We start from the raw sequence: 22120 nt of genomic DNA, 5'->3' as shown, positions 1-22120 counted from the left end.
CCAAAATACTCCCTTCCTGCTTCCCTATTAGTTAACAGCATCATAGGAATCTGCCTGTGTAAAAAAAATAGATGAAATTTCAGAGCTGAAAATGTGCTAGAATTGGGTTTTTAATCCATCTATGATCATTGTATTCACTATATCTTTTAATTCTAAGACTTATTTTCACACTCAATAAAATACTTTAGTTACATACATCTTTGGTTTATGTGGATTTAAACAGCCAATTTTACATGTTGGAGAGTTAGGAAGCAATCAGGCAAGGTCGTTGCACTGGGTCCACAGTTTCCATGAAGAAAACAAACAAGAGAATCCAGTCTCCATTTCACTGGAAAATTCCCTTAGGATCAGAACCCCAAGAGGAAGAAGCTGTGAGGTGTATAGGCACAGCACAAAGAGAGGTACAGCCCCTGATGGAGCAGCTGGAGCCTCTGGAAAGCGAGGAACAATGTGACTCACAAAGACATGAACAGTGGTCTAGACAGGGTTTACATGAGTTCACCATGTGCCATAAATGCCACCCCAATCCTCTCTCCCCTCCTCTACCTTTGCAAGAAGCACTGAGGTGGACCTTGCAGAAGCGAGCCAGCCAACGTGTGAGTGACACAGACATGCTGCAGGGGCAGGGTGTGCCCAGACTCCCTGCCCAGGTCTGTTCCTTGGTTCTGACTACTTCACACACACTCAACTTGTTCAGGCAGCTCTAGCTTCTCAGGCCTCTTTCCTGCCTGAAGAACTTTGGGCAGACTGTTCCTTTGCTCAGGGGCCTCCTAGCTGTCTTCGCACATACAGCTACCTAGAAGGCATTGCTAACCTCCCTAGAGACCATCTCCCCTCATTCAATCCCCCTTTTCCCACCAGCATGCTCTGCTACCTTGATGCCTTCAGAACACTCTCACTATTTCAGCTTTCCCATGTGCTGCTGCACTACCTACTGGGCATGAGCTCCAGGAAAGCAAAAAGCTGTACATCTTACTCTTACCAGCGTCCATTTGCTTAGAACAGTGCCTGGCATGTACCAGGCATGCAAATAGTTAGGTGCATGAATACAACAGCACACTGTTTTATGAATAATGAAGGGCTAATAGTTTTTGAAAAACATATTCTGACATCAAACTTAGAATGGAACAGTGGTGATATTCCTAAAATTCTGTAATATGTGTAACAGCTAACACTGCATGCCCAATCTGCTAGCTACACTGCTCCTCAAAATTCAATGTCCCCTTATTCCTTAGAAATAGAAGCCTGAATTTTAGCTCTGGTAGAAAGTCTATCAATTAAATGTAACTCTTTCAAAAAGCCTATTTTTCTCTCTTTTATTTTTCCTCCCTCTGTCTGGATTTGGCTATAATGGCTGGTGCTTGAACAGCTTTTTGGAACATGAGGTTATGAAATACAAAAATGCAGAATGGAAAAAGAAGCTGCAACTCTGGTGAGCCTCTAAAATGGTCCTAGGTTATTTATAATGGTAAGAAATGAAACTCCTGTTAAAGCCACTGTATAAAATTATATGTAACTGAATATAAAATTTCAGTTTTAAAGATTATATGTGAATGAATTTAATATAATGAGAATGTGGTGGTATGAAGGGAAGGGTTGAATCTGATATGTAACAATTCGTGAAGACATGGTAGGAGGATGATAAAAGCAGGGGTTGTTTAAAAAAACTAGTATTTTCCTTAAAGCAGTTATTTCCTCCATGTTTTTGTGTTTCACACAGACTGTGTATGGTGACTTCATAGGATCACTGAGCTTATACATATTAAGTCACAGAGGAGACTACATAGCTGCTATGGTTTCTTGAGAGATGACAGAGTGGCTGGAGTCTTCTTAACCCAGTATCACTAAAGTTTTGGATTTCCCATAGTTTTGGGTTTCCATTCGCGTTTTGGTTATTCCATAAATTTCCATTTTTGTGAGTCCTATCTGGGTCTGGTTCTTACTGCTACAGTTTGGGCTTTGGATAGCCTTTATTATGTGTTCATATTAATCTTTACTGGTTAAATAGTAACATTTATTCAACAAATACTAACTTAGTGACTATTTTGTGCCTGGCACAGCTCTAGGCACAGGAAATGCAGCAGTGAACAAGATAGATAAAACTGTATCTTCATGGAAACTTGATACCAATGGGAGGGTTAAACAATAAACACTAGAGAACTGAACTATCATATATAACCACATGGTGATAGGGCTAGGATAAAATAAAGCAAGGAAACAGGCTATGGAGTGTAAGGGGGTTGCCAAAGGAAATAAGTAGTAAGTCTCATAGAGAGAGCAAATGGTTGAGCAAAGACTAAAGGTATAAACCATATGGACATCTGGGAGAAGACTATCTGGTCTGCAAGGAACAGTCAGTGCAAAGTCCCTGGATCTTTGGTGTTCTTGGCAGGGAGGTCAATGAAGCTGGGGTAGAGTGAACAAAGGAGAGAGACATAGGATGTGAGGTTGGGGAAGAAAACAAAAGAAAAGGGATAAGGGAGAACAGATTGTGTGAGGCCTTATAAACCACCATGAAAGACTTTGTTTTTACTCTGAGGAAGTTATGAAGATGATGGAGGCATCATCTTCTTAGGAACAACTTAGGTCTTTTTAAAAAAAAAAACGTTGGGGAATCATTTATTTATTTATTTATGCATGCAAGAACCAGGGTACAGGCCAGCGGTTTGGGGGGTGAGAGGATTCACCAGAGACAGAGTGGAGAGCAGAACAGACAGATTGGCTGAAATACACTGCTGAGTGGAGCAGTGGGCAAGTCAGGAGAGGTCTGCTGCACCATGTGAGTAGCTCCCTGGCTGGCAATCAAACTCGTGCTGCAGTGGCTGCAGATAGCTTATTAAGTTGTGTCTTAACCCCTTGTACCACCAGGGAGGCCCCACAACTTAGGTCTTAAAAGGGTGACTGTGGCTACCATATTGAGAAAGATTACAGAGACAAAGGTGGAAGCAGGACCTGTTGGGAGGCAATGGAATAATCCAGGCAAGCACTGGCAGTGGTGGCTGGGACCTGGATGGTAGTGGTGAAGGTGGCAGAAGTACCTGAATTCTGAATATGATCTACTGATGGGGTGATGGGGAGTAAATGAAAGAAAAGATTCACATTAGGAGTGGGTTGTAAGGGGAGAAAGTCTCCAGTTTTGAGGTAATTATTAGACATCCAGTTGAGGTTATTAGGTAAGACAACTGAACACACCAGTCCAGGCAAGGGAGCCAGGCTGCATGTAAATTTGGTAATCTTTGCACTTGGAAATATTTAAGGCCCCGAGATTAAAGCAAAGCATCAAAAGAGTGTGTGTTGATAAACACTCTGAGAACTGACTCTTGGGGCACTCTAAAACTTGAAGGTCAGGGAAGTGAGGTGAGGGGCATCCATACAAAGAGGCTGAGAAAAAGCAAACAGTAGAGAGTAGGGGTAAAGCCACGAGAATGTGGTAACTAGCAAGACAGCTGAAGGAAGTGTTTAGAGTGGAGGAAGTAATCAATTCTATAAAAAGCTACTGATCTCCTCCATGCTTTGTTTTTTCTCCACAGTAGTTATTATTGTCTAACAGAGAATGTCACAAATATATGTAAGGCTTGGCAGGTAAGGCTGCAATGGAGAGCTTGTATAACAATTAAACTAAATCCCAGTCATCTATGTACAAATTCAATGGACAGTTTCTAATATGAAGGGGGAAAAGGGAGAACTGACAAGTTACTTCAATATAGGTAAAATCTTAGAAGGAACAAAGTTACACTCAGAGGTAATTCTACTTGCTTAGTGTTATTTCTACACAGAATAAGATACAGTACATTATGTGTACTATACCTTTCCAAATGCAGACTCTGCTTTCATCAGAATACATTAAAAGCATTCCTGAAATTGCAATGTTTAATCATAGAAAATTTAATCCTTCAACTGATACTTCAAGTACAGTCTCTATCCTATGATCATCCATATGATTATTCAACTTTCAAAACAGCTCTTCACTCTTAGTAAGTTTAGGAACCTTTGAGAAAGCTAAAATTCTACTGGGTTATTACATTTATTAAAATACCTTTCTAATAAACTCTTCAAAAGCAGAGAAATTCATTTTATATGTCATCACTTTGCTTGCAGGTCTTTCTTTCAAACAACTAGTTTCTTGGAAAATGTTAGCACCTACTAGTAATCTTTGTAACTCTTTACCTAGAGCAGTTTTCAACAATAGCAACAATTAATAGTTAATACTTCCTAAGTGCTCACTCTGTGCTAGTCTTTGTGCTTTAAGCACATTACATAAATTACTCGATTATTATTATGGAAACAATATGCATGTGTTACTGTGAAGCACTATTTTTCTTATATTACAGAAGAGGAAACTGAGGCACAGAGCTAAGTAGTACTCAAGGGCACACATGTAGTAAATGGTAAAACTAGGACTGGAAGCCAAACTCTCTCTCTCCAGAGCCTTAGGTCTTCATGTTTATGTGGAATATTAAATGTTTATTGAAAAAAATCATCAAAATTAATAAACACAGTAACCATTTAATTAGTACTATAAAATAATGTTATTCAGGGATTGTACGATTTTTCCCACGTGTATTTGAAAGGCTGTTTAGTGGATTAACCTCACCTTTTACTTTTTGTTCTCCATCATCTGTTTTTCTATTTGTTTCTGAAAATTAAAGACAAAAATAATTATTATGAAACTCACCATGTAATATCTCAAAATACAGGAGTATGTTTAAATCAATTAAAATATATGTAATTTAAGAAAAATATTTTGGGACATATGATTCAATTTGCCTAGACCCTAACTTTTTAACACTGGAAATCTGTTAGAAAATGATAAGATCAGGAGCATTTGAAATACTCATCAAGGTTACTGGGCAGTAACTAGGTATCAGGCACCAAGTTAAGTATTCATCTTCTGTAAGAGTCAATATGGATTATTCCACCAGCTCTAAATACTTCTATGGCTACAGAAGCAAACTGGAGGGGGGAGAAGCCCCCATCAAGCTTGTTTAATATTGGAATTGTTTCCTAAAACTACAAGACTACTTTATAATAGGCACCATTTGCTTTAAATGGGGGGCCACATGTCACACTATTGGGTAGAGGAGCTCACTCCTCTAAGAACTTCACAGATACACTGGTGACCACCGGGGGGCGCCTGTGCTGAGTCTAGGTGTGCACCATCACTCACTGGCTGAGGAGCCAGATGAGCCTGAAAGCTCACATACATCAGCCTCTCACCAAGTGAGTCACAGTTAGTGCCTCTCCCACAAATGGGGATAGTGAGACCCATCAAGAACCAGAGCTTGCCAAGCAAAATATACCCCCACATGGAAAACAACAGCATATGATCTAACCATGTGCTTTGAAGCTCATTTTTTGCATTTATAACCTCATCTCCGGCTTATTGTTTAATACAAATTAGGATCTAGTTAATAATCTTCAAAGTAAATGAGTCCATTATAATCCCGGGGATGAAAGAGGGGAAGGGAGTGGTGTGCACTGGTCACATTTTAGGTGTGGAAGAGCCCTAGCCAGGCCTGCCCCCAGGAAAAGGGGACACTATCTTCCTCTTGCAAAACAATACCCACAATGGTGCAACAAACCTGGCCCAAGAAGGCCTAGACCAGCTATCCCCAACCCTCAGCATGCCATGTCTCCTTCTGCCCCTCACCTCATTTCAACACACTAACACTAAGATCTAAGACACATGTTTGGGCATGGGGAAATCCTCAGCTTAAACTTAGATAAAGGCATTTTTTAAGTGATCCAGCTTATCTCACAAGCATTCTGCACAGCCGATAATAAAGAGTTCGCTTTTCTTTACCCTGTGTACATATGCTACCCTACTTATGCATCATATGGACCTTGCAGTGCCAAAGAGCAGAATGACTTATTGAGCATTACTTTATACCCGATATTGTGCTAAGCACTTAATGCTGATTATCCTATTTCACTCTTAAACCTTGTGAGACAGTTTTAATTTTACCAATAAGGAACTAAGGCTTAAAGAGGCTAAGGAATCTTGTCAATGGCTACTTTAATCATCCTCATATTCCAATAAAGTATAGCCCATAATTTAAAGGAAGTTGTATTTTCAGCCCAACCCTCCAAATTACACAAGTTCACTTGTAACACATATCTAGTACTTAAACACACAAATCCAACAAAATAAATTTACACACGCTCTAACTGTACTGACATTGTTACTTCTCCCAATGCTATTTTATCAGCATAAGGAATATCCTACTAAAAATAGGATCTTATTCTTTTAAAAATTATCCTATATTCAACCATTAAAAAAAATCACTGTGGATTCAAATATCCTGAGATCTACAACATTCCAGTTACTGAGGGTAATCTGCCTATCAGGCAGTTTTAGTTGTACCCAACATATGCCCAACGCTAATTTCCATCCACGCCAATTTATCCTGCACTGTTTATCAGTTCACTCCCCAAGACCCAAGGGCTCTGCCGTGTCCCTGACTGTCCACATACCCAGTCTTCCCGCCACAGCTGTCCTGTTCCCTGCTCACTCTCTCCATCATCAACCCCTGAACTAGTTTCCTAATTGCTCTCTTGCACATTCCTTAGCCTCCTCCATGTGGCTCCACTTTCTACCTGCTGCCCAGATGTTCATTTTAGAATATTGTTAATGCCCACTGTATGGCAGGTGTGTCAGCATAAATGGCCCTCAGTTTCCTTGTCTCAGGAGGGATAACACCCATCTGCTGGGAAAATTTAACTCCCTAACACATATGAAGCACTTAGCAAAATGAGTGCAGTCAATAAATGTACACCTGCTTACCCTGACATTCTTTATTGGTTTTTTTTGGGCATACTGAAGACGACAGCAACACATCCTGACATGAAGTTTCTTCTCTACTGATCTAGTTTTCCTTTTCTGTCCAGAGAATAGAGAATGGAAGAAAAAGAACTCTATATGCTTTTCTACCTTTTGATCCATTCAGAATTTTCAGTCTTTTGAACTAGAATGAAGTTAATCCCCTCATAGTATAATGATTATAATGATTATGGAGGATGAAAAGGTTAGGCGTGTGGGGAATTATTAGGGAATTATCAAAATTTCTTGGTGCTGGATGAAAACCTACAACAGATATATACAGGGCTATTTCATTTCAATCCTGCCTCCAGCAATGTAGTGTAAGAGTAAATGTAAAACAAATTAAGTAACTGTTGCTTAATGGAAACAATTTAAGAGAGAAGGTAAGGAACTCTTTTGTGAATTCTGGTCATCAAAAATAGTATAATATTCTAAAAATGCTACTTAAGTATAAAATAAACTGATTTTGATATATAACAAATTAAAAATATACTTCAAAATAATGACAATATAGAGAATTCTTCTGCATTTTATTGCACTCAGTATTAAACAGAAGACATAAACATTATTTTAGAAAATCCATTGATGTACCCCAGCATCACATATATTTGTAAAGACAAGGCTCATTAATTCAGATAGTTTGAGTTAAAAAGTATTTAAAGTTGCCACAGCATAATGAAGCTTTAATTTCCAGAGTTCTAGAGATGATTACATACAAAAACCCAGTAAATTTTATTTTACTCATTTATCAATTTTATGTCACTCTTAAGTTTTCCTAAAAAAAAAAAAAGCTTTGTAAAAAAGCAGTGTTCTATAATTCACAATATGAATTAAGAGCTTTATTAGAATCTGAGTAATAACTCAGTATTACCCCATGTCACAGCTTTAGAAAATTATTGCTTTTCTCATTTATTTGGGTTTCACTACCCAGTGGATCAGCATGCGTAGGAAGGATAAGTATGTTCTATATTGATAAAAATACAAAATCTTATTGACTATAACCCTAACAGCAAGAAAAGAGTAATCTTATCTTAAAACAATATTAACATAATCAAGAGCTAACCCTGACTGGTAAATACAACTAGTTCTCATAGCTTTCTTATAGCTCATTGTCCTTTCAACATGATGTAGCTACCTTCTTTTCTAGCAAATGAATGTTTTCATCACAGCAACTATTTCCATGCCCTTTAAAACAAATCACATTAAAATGAAACTTCAGTGTAGAAAGGAGGCGGTTCCTATGCTGTGAAACAGCAGCAGGTTTCTGGCTCTGTGAATGCTTTTCATACATCCTAATTCAACCTGCTTGGAAGGCATTATTGACAGTATTTAGTGTTATGAGGGTATGACTACATGAGACAGAGGAAGAACAATCTTTCAGTTATGCACAGTTACTCATACAGATTTTCTAAAATTTAAATACTAAACGGACTATGGTTATTATATGATCATTCTGAGCTGTCAAAAAGTATTTCTGCAAGATATCACAGATCATTTCTCTTCCCTATGTCCTAACAAAGATTTATTTCTTCTCCCCTTTCTTTTGAAAAATAAATTAACAACAATAATTTAAAACTTTCTTTGAACTATTACATTTTTTCTAATTAACAAGTTAAATGCACAGGAATCTCAAAACTTGAGATGTGCCCTGAATACTAGAAGCTAATGGAGAATTTTTTTATAAGGATATCAGTGCAATATATACAACTCAAACCTTCACATGGAATGATGACCACTAGTAGTATTTTTAAGAATGCTAATATAAAGCTCACTTAATGGCTTTTAAATGATGTTAAAAGCAATTTACACAGTCAGTAAGTATGAATTAATAATAATATATATGTAAACTCTGCCAAGGCAATTATTGTACATCAATTAGTAATCATTGTCTGAAAACTACACATAAGTGCAGGTACAACTAAATTCTGTATAATAAAATAAAAAAGAAATTCAATGGAACTGCTAATGCTATCAAAAGGACATGCAGGAATGTGACATTACATATAATTTTTGTTTCTAAAAAAAAAAAAAAAAACTAAAAATGCCAGTGGACTATGATTCATTCAAAACATCTTTAGTGTTCATTCCCAAAGATCTTGATCTGGTCAGTAATTACTTCACAAGATCTATCACAGTCATCTTTTGGAGCGTATGGTTAGGCTGGTCTTCCTGGTAGTGGGGGCAGTCTTTTTGAAGCTTTAAGTATCTGCAAAAATAAGGGGAAATCTAAATTAAAGGACCAACCAGACACAGACTGTGAAAATGCTCAATTTTCATTCTTATTTTAAAAATCGACCAACAGAAGTAAATGTTTTGTGTTTTCGGTGGTGGTGTTTTTAAGGACAACTTGATAAAAGAATGAGTAACTACCTAATTACCTTCCTGGGGATTACGTGCAAAGCTGCTGATGCAGATATGGGTCTTTAGACTATCTGACAATTACAACTGAAGTTAAGAATTTCAATATTCTGAGAAATGTAAGCATTAGATTTCTTCCATCAGTGTTTTCACTGTATTAAAGAGATGTTTAATCCAGGGAAAAAAATGAGCTTGGTATTTGAAAAACAAAGGAAGGATTTTCAAGGAGCGACTAAACACTCAAGTTGCAGTTAAACTATACTTTAATATGTCAATTTTTAATGTTATTGCCAATACAGTTAGAAAAAAGTATGACAGTATTTAAAAAGAAGCAAGAATTAAATTCATTCTTGTTTAGCTTTTTAAAAAATTTTCTTATTCCAAGCTTTAGTATTTCTTTCATTTTACCGCCATAGCATTGGATCTGTGTTATAACAGAGTAGAAAAGCAACTGGAGCACAGAAAAGTCCAGGCAAATTTTGATATAATTTCTAAAATGAATTATGATTAATCCTTCCTATTTACTTCCTTATATGTTTTCTTTCTCCTATCTTTCCTTCCCTCCCTCTTTACTTCCCTGTCTTTTTATGTATGTATGTGTATTTGTGTATAACCAGAAATTCTTATACAAGCAGGATCATTTGATGCTAAATGAAGTAACTATAAACAATATGTGTACTTTTATACATATCCAACAGAAATGTCTAAATGTCTATGTCCATCAAAAGATATGTACAAGAAATTTCTTAGCAGCTTTCTTCATAATTGTCAAAAACTAAAAACATTCATTGCAGCCATCAATGCAGAATGGGTTTTTAAAATGTAGCTATTTATGGTAAGTAGCAATGAATAAGACCAAATTACTATATATAACAAATGGGTGAAACGGGCACATGAATAATGAGCAATGGAAACTAGTCACAAAGTAAGTATATAGGTATTTGTGCTTTTTACTTAACGTTCCATTTAATTAATTTTGAAAGCAGGGAGCCCAATCTGTGATGACACAGGTAAGAACGTAGTTGCCTTTGGTGGTGGGGAGATGGAGAGAATGTTACTTAGAGAGGGAAAGGCAGAAATTTCCAGGGTGCTGAAAGCATTGAGTAGTGGGTACAAGAATATATCACATTCCCAAGTTCATTAAACTGTACATTCAACATTTGAGCATGTCCCTGTGTGCTCATTATATATCATAGAAAAAAAGTTTTTTTAAATGAGTTTGACTGTAGGATCTCTTTGATTTTTTTCAATTAGTTGGAACTTGAGAGTAATAAGCTTTTCTGCACATGCAATCAAAAGTATCCTGAGACTATGGGAAGTTGCTCAAAGTATAATGATGAGTATTGATAAAAAGACAAACTAAAAGCTCAGTTACAATTTTTAAATGAGTCAAATATTTTTCTAAATATTTATAGTCAACGTCAGTCAGAAGTGATTCACCATGTTGCAAACCCAACGTCTCCAAAATAAGGTTGGTTATCTCTGCTATCCATTTCCTCCTGCCTTCTATAGCTCCACTAAGGTTCCACCATTCATTCATCCATTCATTCATTCATTCAAAGTCAGACACATAGGAACCATCCTGGACTCTTACAGCAAAATCAACCCTCTCTCATACCAAGCAATTTCCAACTCAGTTTCCATGAAATTGATGTCTCTATGACATTTTTTCTACCACGGTTCAGTTCCCACTATTTCTGGCTTAGAGAAATACAGTTGCTCCTTACTAGTCTCTACCTCCTTGCCAGACTGCTCTTTTCACATCTGGCTTTGATTCTATGATTGCTCCACTTGGAATTTTTCAGCAACTTCCTATTACCTTTAGGCCCAGATTCAAATTTTTAAACATACCCCAAATAAGGGAACACCTGCCTACCCTTCCACCTTGTCTTCTCACACCTTTAGATAGCACAGTGTTTGGTCACTTTTTTATTCTGCTCCCACCTGCTGACTCCTGTCACTTCTATCAGTACCTTACTCTTTTATTCTAACACAAGGCGTTACCTCACTTTCCTCAACACTTTACCTCACTTTACCCCCCCACCCTGCAACACTGGGTTAGTTATCCACCCTTCTACATGCTGCACTATGTCTTAATCTGAGAAGCTAAGACCAGCATACAGGTTGTTGTACAAAGATGTATACTCCCAGTACTGTGAAATATAAATAAAGTGGTGACTACAGTGTTGACCATGGATTTCCACTGTCCAGTGCAGAGTCTACATGTTACCAACTACTCAATATGTAGTTCTTGAATGAATAAATGAGCAGATCAATAAAAACAATGTGCATGTGATACACTTACTGAGATAGGTTAGACCTCTACTGCTGCCTGCCTAATGCTGGCTTTGGGCCTTAATCATCAGCATTATAAAATGACAGGGGAGGCATAAGTTAAAGTTCCAGACAGATGCAGCAAAAAGAAACCATCGTCACTGTTAAAATATTCTACAATAGAATGAGCAACAGATTTTACCTCCATTTTTGGAGAGGCAAGAGCAACTTAATCACTTAGAAACCTTGACTCTCATATATCTCCATATTGAATAACATAAATGTCATAAAATTAACTTTTATTTTCTGAAGCCATGGTGTGAAAGAACTGTTAATGTAACTAATTAAATGATTTTAAGGCTTTGTTGGGGAGGAAATTTTCTCTGATGAATTTCCTAAGTGATTTTTTCATAACTAATTCAAATGTGCTATGAATACTCAAATTTTATATTGTAGAAATATGCTGCATGAGTTCAATAAAAACATGAGTTTGAGGAGATAGATAGAACCCACTAAAGGGGCAGTGATTCAAGTTTTTTTTTGTTAATCTGGTATTCAAAATGACTGACTTCTAGTATCAGAATGATCAATTCTTAGGTTTAATTTTTTGCATCCTCACCAAGAGTACACTGGCAAAGCTTATTAATTTACAAATATAAACACAGGAGATGGCAACATTCAGACTACTGGACTACTCTTTTATGATTAATTATAATTAATCTTCAACACTTCTGAATTCTAACTGACATACCAATGGATATTAAGAGAAAGATATCAAAGAATACAACATATCTAGTCTTATCACAGAAACAGCTCTCAAAACTCATCAGCTCTTAAGCCTTCATTTATTTAAGCTCCTCTAGAGCAGTGTCTGAGGGTGAAATCTGGAGCCAGAAGGCAAGGATCAATCTTAGCTCTACAACTTGTTAGCTCTGTGACCGCATGCAGGTCACCCCACTTGCTGTTTCAGTTTTCTCATCTGTAGAGTGAAAATAACAGCACATCTATCTCTTGGGCAATAGGAAACATTAAATGAGTTAATCTATGTAATGTGCTTACTAAGAGTTAGCATTTGCTGCTCTCTAGTGTGGCTGGATATAGTGGTGAATAAAGACAGTTCCTGCCCTGTGGGATTGTCACACCAGTAAGTTATGTATTCATAAATCTTAAGCGATAGTAGGCCTCAAAGTGATCAGCAATTAGATTTTGAGGGCCAGGAAAAAGTAAACTAATATTCAGCATTTTGCAGAGTAATATGAGTTTTCTACTAAATAAATTTAAAAAATGGAAAGGTATTAAGAGTGGGCCCTCCTGATCATAAATATAAACACTATTACAAAAGCAGTGAACTTACTGTACCAAAAGATCATAAATACAAATTCATGATTATTTGTAAGACTGAATAAAAAACTGTGATGTAATGAAGATAACAGGAATGCAAACCAAGTGCAATCATTGAAAATGACTATTGCAAACTCTAGGCCTTACATTCTTTGGCAAGGTCAAATTACAACTGTGCAGTGGGGTCAATTAAATTTTTATGATACCTAATTATAGGTTACAACTTCTTGAGGAGGTCTCTCAGAATTTAGCTTCTCTTTATTCACCTCAAAGAACAGCCTAATTAATTACTAAAACAATAATAACCATTTACTGGGAGGTTATTATGTGTCATGAAGTACACATTATTAATCAAACCTTCACTTAAGTGTGTTTCAGTTGTTAAATCTCTCATTTAAAAAGGACCTTATTCCAGCAGCTCAACCACTTGGTATTTTATATTTATGCTGCAAGGAAATTTTTGGACTTAGCTTATAAAAACATCAAAATAAAAGCACGTAATTTTTTGGTCAGAAAATAATAATACCTTTGATACCTTCACTAATGTCAGTCAATTTTAAGTAAATATAAATTATAATTAAACAAAATCAATGTTGTAGAAATTCATTATTTTAAGAAATACGTATAAGCATTTTCTTAAAGGAATGGATAATAATCATAATGCTACTTCAGTAACCTGCTCTGCCTGTAGAAGCAGGGACTCTATGAAGCAACAGTCAACAACAAAGTAGCAACTATCAATAGTATAACCAAAATATCAACTTCCCTTGCCCTGTGAACCTTCTTAAACACAAAATACGCTTAGGACCAGTAGTCATCATGCAAAAGATGAATTCTCCCTGGATTTCTTTTCCTATTCACATTATGATATCAAGAATTCAGGTCTCTTATGTATTATAAATATACATGGTCTGATAACTATCAAAACCTAAAACAGCTCAATCATTAAAAAAGCAAAGATGAGTTGAGGTATAATTAAAAATATTCTTTGATGATAAAAGATATTTCTTTCACAAAATTTAGTGTTTCCAGTGTATCTTGGCATGTACAATTCTATCTACCATCAATAGTACTAATGCACATAATGCTACATGATAAAATACACAGTAAGCACAATGTGAAAAATAAAGAGCAAAAGATGAAACAATAAACATGAAACAGAGGAAAGAAAATAAAAATAAAGCACAGAACTGAGAAGAAATACACTGGGGGAAGAAGTAAGATATGCAAAACTCTCTTATTATAACATTCTTTCCCACTATGAGAACAGAAAGCTTAAATATTAATTTCTGACTGCAAGTTTTAGTTTAAGTCATCTATAAAATGCATTTTAAAGCACAAAGCTTAGCTGAAATACTGTTCCTATTATTTAAATTTGCTGATAATGAGAGGGGGCATGTGAGGGAAGGCAGGCGAAACAGAGGCGGACTTCACACAGTGGGCAGAACAGGAAGACTGTGGGGTCCTGACAAGTCCTAGCAGCCCTGGGGCACCTAATGAGGCTCTCAAAGAAGATGGGTGGGGAGGGAAAGGAAAAATGTCACAAGTTCACATACTATTAAACCCTCATCTTAAGGCAATTCTCATTCCATATCCTCCATCAAATAGCCTATGTACCAAAAAAAAAGGAAAACTGAAACCCAAAAACCCTAACAACTACTACCACCATCTGTAATGACAAAAATCATATAATATTTTGATTATTAGTACTTGAAAATCATAGCTCAAAAACATGTACTAGGACTAAGACTGGTTTATTTTCTACTACTTTGGCTCGACTGATCAAGACACAAAAATTTATTTTTAAATTTAGATACAATTAATCCTTTCAGGATTTTTAATCTTCATAGGTTTATTTCACATAGCCAGTATGAATATCAACAGCAAATTTAGATTAAACAAAAATAGGAAAAGGCAACCTATCTAACAAAATGTCATACCTGGAGGTACTTCCTGTTCTTCTGCATGGGACACAGGTACATCTAAAATAGATAAACAAGTTACAACCCATTATATACTGCTGAATGGTATTTAAAGGTATTTAAGATAAACTCAAGCTTGCTGGTATTTAAGTCACAGTGATTCTTTTTCATGATTTTTTTGGTATACCATTGCAACTATAAAAATATTAAGTTTATATGCCATTTCAATAAAGAAATATCAATAACTTTGCAAAAGGTTATATATTTCTCAACTATTCTGCGCAACAGGTTTTACAACGTTATCTGTCTAACTGACCTCAAAATTTACTGCCTGGCAAAAGAGATATGAAGTAAAACCTAGGTTTTCACCACAATTTTGCATCATATTTGATTAGATAGTTGAGGAAAGAAATTTAAAATGTGTTTCTTCTTAATTTTTTACCCTATTACTCTAGTTTTTTAAAATTATTTTTATTTATTTATTTATTTATACAAGCACTGGGGTACAGTCAGAAGCGCGGGAGGGTGAGAGAATTCACCAGAGCCAGAGCGGGGAGCAGAGCAGGCAGAAGGACTGAAGCACACTGCTGAGGGGAGCAGCGGGCAGCAGGGGAGGTCTGCGTGCCATGTGGGACCCTCCTCCGGTGGCCGGGGAGCAGCTGGGGATCGCACAGACCGGCGCTGCAGAGGCTGCGGGCAGCTTCGCAACCCAGCGCTCAACTGCTGCGCCACTGGGGAGGCCCTATTACTCTAGTTTTAATGTGAATGAAACAAGAAGTTAACTTGAAATACTTAAAAAAAATCACTATTCTAAATATTCTGAATATTTACTTAAAAAGGAAAGCTATCTTAGAATACTAAGAACAGCCAAAAGATGTGGAAATGAACTTTTAACAACTTACCTATTTCCTTGGCTGTTTCAACCCACTACAACTGGAGATTGCAGACCTCACCACCATTAACCACATATTCATCTGGTTTGCACAAACTATACCATCTACTGTTATCTTCATACCTAACAATCCTTTTAGCATTGCCTTAATCCAGAGATAAGATTTTATCAGCTTTCCTCTTGCATCTTAAGATTTGTAACAGACATCGGTAAAAAGAAGGAATTTAAACAACATTTTCTAAAACTCAAAATATGTAAGTGCTATTTTAATCATTTTTCTTTTGTATTAAATTGTTTCTAGTTATAAGAATGATACGATGCTCAAAATAGAGCATTTGGGAATATTTTGCATAAAAGTAAAATTACACATACTCCCAATGATTACTGTTAGTATGCTGGCATATTTCCTTCTGTTATTAGCAACACAGTGTTTACTAGTTTTCTGTTTTGTAACTGGCTTGTTACTAGTAATTGGCTTGTTACTAGTTTGCCTATTGGTTATTAATAATTTGGAGACATGTCAACACTCTACTAATATTTGTCTCAGGATTTCTTTTACTTTTTCATTTTCGGTACATTTGAAAAAATTACTTGCATCATTTAATGACTTCCCATTATTATTTCCATAATTGATGTTATACTAAGAAGCCTTATTATTGCAAGATAAATGTTCATTATTTCTATTCTGGAAAAATTTCATTTAACAAACCCATCTAAAACTTACTTCAGTAACGATGTAACAAAAAGATTTTTAAAAAGGAAGTAATACTAATTAAACATTATCAGTGCAACTTGAAAGGGCTGCCTGTTGACATAGCACATTTTTCTTACTCCAAGACTACTTAAAACCACTAGGCTTTCATGCCAATCAATTTAATCACATAGTTTTTGCTAAGATCGCCAACAATCTCCACAAGGCCAAATACAATATTTATCATTCCTTAAATTCCAAAGGCAGTAGCACAAAACACATTCTCTCTTTCCTCCTGCTCTTTCACATTCTTCTCTGCTGGTTTTCTTCCTGCCTTCCAGGTTGTTCATGTTCACAGGAGCTCACAAAGTTGGGAATCCTCAGAGCTCAGTTCTGGGATGCTGGAATACTTTTTCTGTACTCACCTCCAAAATGATTTTATCCATTTCCATGAAGTTAATGCCATTCTCATGAGGATAGCTCCTGAACATTTATATCCATCTTAGATCTTGCTCAGCTAGTTCCGTCTGACATGTCCACCTGGGTATCTCACACAACTCCCAAAGTGAAAGTATCTAATACAAAGGCCTTTTATTTTCTTCCCTAAACCAGCTTCTCCTTCATGTTACTTGTTCTTCTCTATATATGGCACCATCATCAAATCAAAGGCCCACTCTGTTCTTCGCAATAACCAGAAAGTTCCATGAGTTGTAATTCTAGAGTATATCTTGAGCCAAAATTGTCCCCTCTCTATTCACTGCCATCTATATTCACAGCCACCATTCCCTCAGGTCACCATTATCTCTTCCCTGAATTAGTACGCAATAATTCCCTAACGGAGTGGCCTCTGCTTCTATTTTTACTCCATCCAATCTATTCTCTTAACCAGTCGGTCATGAAGAAATTCAAAGAGTAATTCTATGAGCAAAATTCCCAGTTACAGGTCCCTCTAGCAAACTGCTGCTGGTAAAGCACATGGAACACCGTGTCAACAGCAGGTGCCAAGCCAGGACTGAATACCAGTTTAGGCACTTCTAGCCACATAATCAGGGACCAGCCACTTGCTCTAACTCCATTTGCAAGTACACAGAAATTTGCCCTACCTCCCATTCAGTGTCTATTTTGAGGAACAACTGATATAACAAATTATGAAAGGACTTTGCAAACTGTTAGGACTATAAAAATCCAAGTTGTGTCAAAGCACCAGTATTAAGTATAGGCCACAGCTTTTACTTTTCAAACCATCTCTTTACTTTCAAAATTTTTTTTCAGTTGACCACCGACCTAACCTTCAACCCATCTCTGACCAAGGCTTACACCTTCTCACAAAATCACCTCTTCCAATTTAGGGTAGCCCACCTCATATAATCAGTTCTTTTCTATTTGTTTTTATCTCCATCATTGCACTTTTCATAATTCTTAATCACTTTATCATTCATTTGACCACCAGAATGCCATCCCCAATGAAAACAGAAATTCCATCTGTCTTATTTACTCCTGTTTTCCAAGCCTTTGAGCATCATAGAGAAAGCAGAGTGCTAAATAAATATTTGTTGATTAAATGGAAATTAAAATTTCCTCTATAAAATTAACTCACCTTCTAAAATTATGTTTGAATCTTCTACAGCATTATCTAAAAAGAAAAAAAAAAGGCAAAAATCTTTACAACCAACTCAAATGCCTATTTGGCTCTTCCTACAGAGACAAGTATTTCAAATAGAAGACCCACTTTAATTTCTAAATTACATTATAAGACTCTAAGATAGGTTGGTAATATCCGTGCAACATAGGTAGGGAATAAATAAACTGACAATATCCAATTATTTTCTAGGTAACTTGAAAATGTCTGATAATTCTCAGACCATCTATCTTTTTGGGACAAGTTAATGTCTTCTAACAAATACAGGAGGGGATGACTTACAGGAAACGTGCTAAGGAAAAAAAAAAAAAACTCACCTGAATTTTCTCTTCCTTCATTTTCTGGCTCATATACTATAAAATACACAGAAAAAAAAAGTCCTTTACCATTGCATAACTCTCATTATCACACATTGGCTTAACAGTTCAAGAGCAGAGACAATGTCAAATTTATCCATGAACTGACCAGCAGGGTGGGGAAGGGTTTGGTCTTCAGTCAAACAACTCTGAATTCACATTTCAGGTTAGCCACTTTCTAGTCACAGAGATGGGTGATTACATATACTTCTTTCCCATAAAATGGGGAAAATTAAAACTTCTCCTCTATCATGTGTTACTAGGATCCAACTGCAGGTAGCAATGGATTTCCACTGTTTGTTTTCTTCATGTCTGCGGTAGAAGTTCAGAGTTACCCAGGGTCTACCTGATTGTTACTCTGAATTCAAGTTTTCACCAAGCCAATTCTCTGGTTCATCTGCAACATTTTCAGGTCTCTAACCTGGGGGCAAATACTCCTGCTGTTAGTACCTTACAACAAAGAGTCAGACTCTTAATTCACTCCTCTAATAACACTTCACTGCCCATTTCTTTCATTACCAGCCCTGGACTTAATGTTCCCCTGCTCCTGTCTCTGCAGCAGTTCTCTCACACCTAGTTTGGTTACAGCATTATTTTGAAGAGCAGTGGTGAGAGAGGACATCCTTGTCTTGTTCCTGATCTTAAAGGAAAGGCCTTCAGCTTTTCACCATTGAAAATAATATTAGCTGTGGGTTTGCTATATATGGCTTTTATCATGTTAAGGTATGTTCCTTCTATCCCAAGAATTTCAAGGGCCTTCATCATAAATGGATGCTGGACTTTGTCAAATACTTTCTCAGCATCTATTGATATGATCATATGGTTTTTCTTTTTCTTTTTGTTGATGTGTTGGATTACACTGATCGATTTTTGTATGTTGAACCATCCTTGTGCCCCTGGGATAAATCCCACTTGATCGTGATGTAGTATCCCTTTGATGCATTGTTGGATGCTGTTGGCAAGGATTTTGTATTTTGTTCTTCTACTGAAAAATGATTGTTTTACCCTACATCCAGCTCCAGTTGCCCTTATCTGATAGTAACTTGGTTTCTCTATTTTGGTTCCTGAACTTCTGAACAGTTTTTTTGTTTATGTGTTTTAGCACATAGAATAATCTACTAGAAAAATTAGCTAGAATAATTCTATTATTAGATCTCCTTTGAAAATGTTTATGTTCTATAGCAAGGTAATCCAAAGAATCTCACCAAATCTTGATCCCTTAGGTTATAATTATTATTCTTTAATTAGCACTTTAAATTATTATTTATCAGGAATATATGATATTCCACCTATAAAAACACATTAATTTTTACAACATCTTGTCTTAATCGTGCCATCTAATTCCATACGTCTTTCAAATTTGATTTTAATGTTATCGAGACCTAAGTCAGCAAATTGCATTACAAATATGTTCTTTTCAGTACATTTAGGAAAATGTTATAACTACTAGCAGAAATTAGATCAGTATCTGCAACTTTAAATCACCAAATTCCTATTTTTCTCCTTCAAATTCAATATTGAAAGAGAAAATCTAAATGCAAAAATAGTGGCCAAGTTCTTTAATTTATTATAAAAAATGTTAGTCCCTAAATATATAATCCAAATTTCTTCAATGGTGGTATTCATTTTCCACTAAAAATAGCCACTGTGAATACGGATCACAGTGAGGTATCAAATCTTAAATATACACAATTAATAAGTTAACATAGCAGCTCTATACACAGCCATTCCTACTACTCCTCAACTGCGATTCATCAACTATCATATGACTACAAACTTCTTAAAGACGGGACTGTATATTCCTCATGTCTGAATGCCAAGTCATCCAATACATAGAAAGCCCTCCATATTTAACTCAATCATTATAATTTTTTCATCTTTCTTGCCTCACACACACAGTTATAACCAACTGCTGTTTCCTTCCAGAGTCATCTTTGAAGACAGTGGGATTAAAAGGAAACTCCATTAGCTCAATCATTTCCTACTCTTACAGAAATTAATTATATTCTTTGAACCTTATTCCTCTCATCTGAGCAGCAGGGGAAATAAAATCTGCTTCATGAAGTTTAATAAAACAGCAAAGTAGTGTTTGGGCAACAAAAGGATCTAGAGTTGCCTAAGATTGTGCTAATATTCATGACCCAAATTTGGCAGAATTATTTTCTCCATGCTGCTTTTAAGCCTAGAATTAAATTTTTCTGTACCTTTCGCCAAACTGGTAGAACAGTATTTAAGACTGGGATTAATTGTAGACACAGAGTAAACTCTGACTAACATAGTATTTTTAAGCACAAGACGTATTTTAGTCAAGAGAGATGACCATAAAGTAATGAAAGAAGTTTTTTTGAATTGCCTCCTAAGGCAACTTGTAAAGAGTTTAATAATATTTGGGCAATGGCAAAAACCACTGAAATAGGGAAACAATCCCCTATAAATTATTTGAAAACCTACATTCATTTGGATGTTGTAAGTTATGGTATTTGTTGCTTAAAATACCATTCTCCACACTTTAGAGTTGAACTATGAGTAGACCTTAAAAGGTGGCGTTAAATTAAAAAGCATTTTCAAACCTTGTTCATCATAATCTTGGTATGTTACATCATCTGCAAAAGAGAGAATAAAATCAAAATCAGTATGTAATGAGTCATTCCATGAAATTACTTAGCTGAAAATCACAACTTAATCTCAAATACAGAATTCTTTTTCTTAAAAAATCAATGTCTATACAATCAGTGATAAATGCCTCTGCTCAAAAGCAGCAAGAGGAAAGGGTAGGTAAATTAGTCCCATAAAATTCCACAAACTGGCATAAAGCAAGTTATGCAAAAGTAGTGCTAGGAATTAATATCTGGTTCTCTTGCGCAGTCAGTGGTAGATGAGGTACAATATGAAAGCCTGACATTTTTTACAAAATCTAATTTTACTGCAAAGCAAAATATCTTCTATTAGGTGTGAAAATTACTTCTTTGACTCCTTTGAAAGAAAAATCACCACAACAGAGAAATGCAACTTTCAAGCCTTAAGTGATATTTAAAATCTAATGATATTGTTCATTTAATACCTGCGTGGTGGTACATTCTCTCATCATCTACTGCTGGTTCAATGGAATCTAAAAAAGAACAGAGAGACCCCTTTACTAGACATGAACAAACAAAACGTTATCACCAGACACCATTTAAAAAAATTTAAAGTTAATTCTGATCTTCACACTCATATACATAGAAACTGTCATTATCATTTAATAACATTTAAAATTACTAAGGTTTCATAATTTGTTAAATCAGAAAGACAGGAAGGAACAGAACTAGGAATTGCATCCAGTCTCACTCTATTATATACACTGTCTCACTGATTTCCAAATGTTCTCTCAAAGACAAAAACTCCTCTTTTGTACTTCATTTCTTCATGTAATATTAAACTATAATCAAATATTTCTGTAAATACCAGGAAACTAAAAATGATTGAATATTATAAAGAGATATCTGTGTTGAATCAGAGTGAATCAATAAACCTAGGCAAAAATTTCCTTGCAACTGCTTCAAACAGAAACACAAATCACAAACCTGGATTTTCCTGTTCATATATCATCTCTTCCATATCCTGATTATAGTCCTGTGCAGCTATAAATAAGGAAATAATTAACAAATTACAACATGTCTCAAATAAGGAGGTTTACACTTGATATTCAAAACAGGAAAGCACGGTTTCTCGTAATGATGGGAGTATAAAATCAAATCATATGAGCACTCAAACTTTCATTTGCTCTTGGAACAAACCAGTACTAGCTGTACCAAATGCAAACTACAAGAATGAGTAAGACATTCCCC

General features: G+C 35.9%; 1 protein-coding gene across 4 annotated transcripts in view; it reads right to left on the bottom strand.

The window, feature by feature from the left end:
• Positions 1 to 22120, bottom strand: part of ASPH (aspartate beta-hydroxylase) — a gene marked incomplete at its 3' end in the record, with an annotated part of 195793 nt that overhangs the window by 106376 nt on the left and 67297 nt on the right. The window contains exons 6-7 of one of the 4 annotated variants that reach the window (XM_084230766.1): positions 14734 to 14775; positions 4595 to 4636 (exon numbers count right to left, since the gene is read on the bottom strand). The exons of 2 other annotated variants lie outside the window; for them this stretch is intronic. In XM_084230766.1, coding sequence (XP_084086892.1) covers positions 4595 to 4636; positions 14734 to 14775 — 84 coding nt within the window. The remainder of the gene's footprint in view (positions 1 to 4594; positions 4637 to 14733; positions 14776 to 22120) is intronic. One more of the 4 variants, XM_084230768.1, reaches the window with a different exon arrangement.

The sequence above is a fragment of the Talpa europaea genome, assembly GCF_964194135.1.
Source record: "Talpa europaea genome assembly, chromosome: 3".
In the NCBI taxonomy this organism is placed as follows: domain Eukaryota; kingdom Metazoa; phylum Chordata; class Mammalia; order Eulipotyphla; family Talpidae; genus Talpa; species Talpa europaea.
The sequence above is the reverse complement of the archived record's forward strand: the minus strand, read 5'-3'. Positions and strand labels throughout refer to the sequence as shown.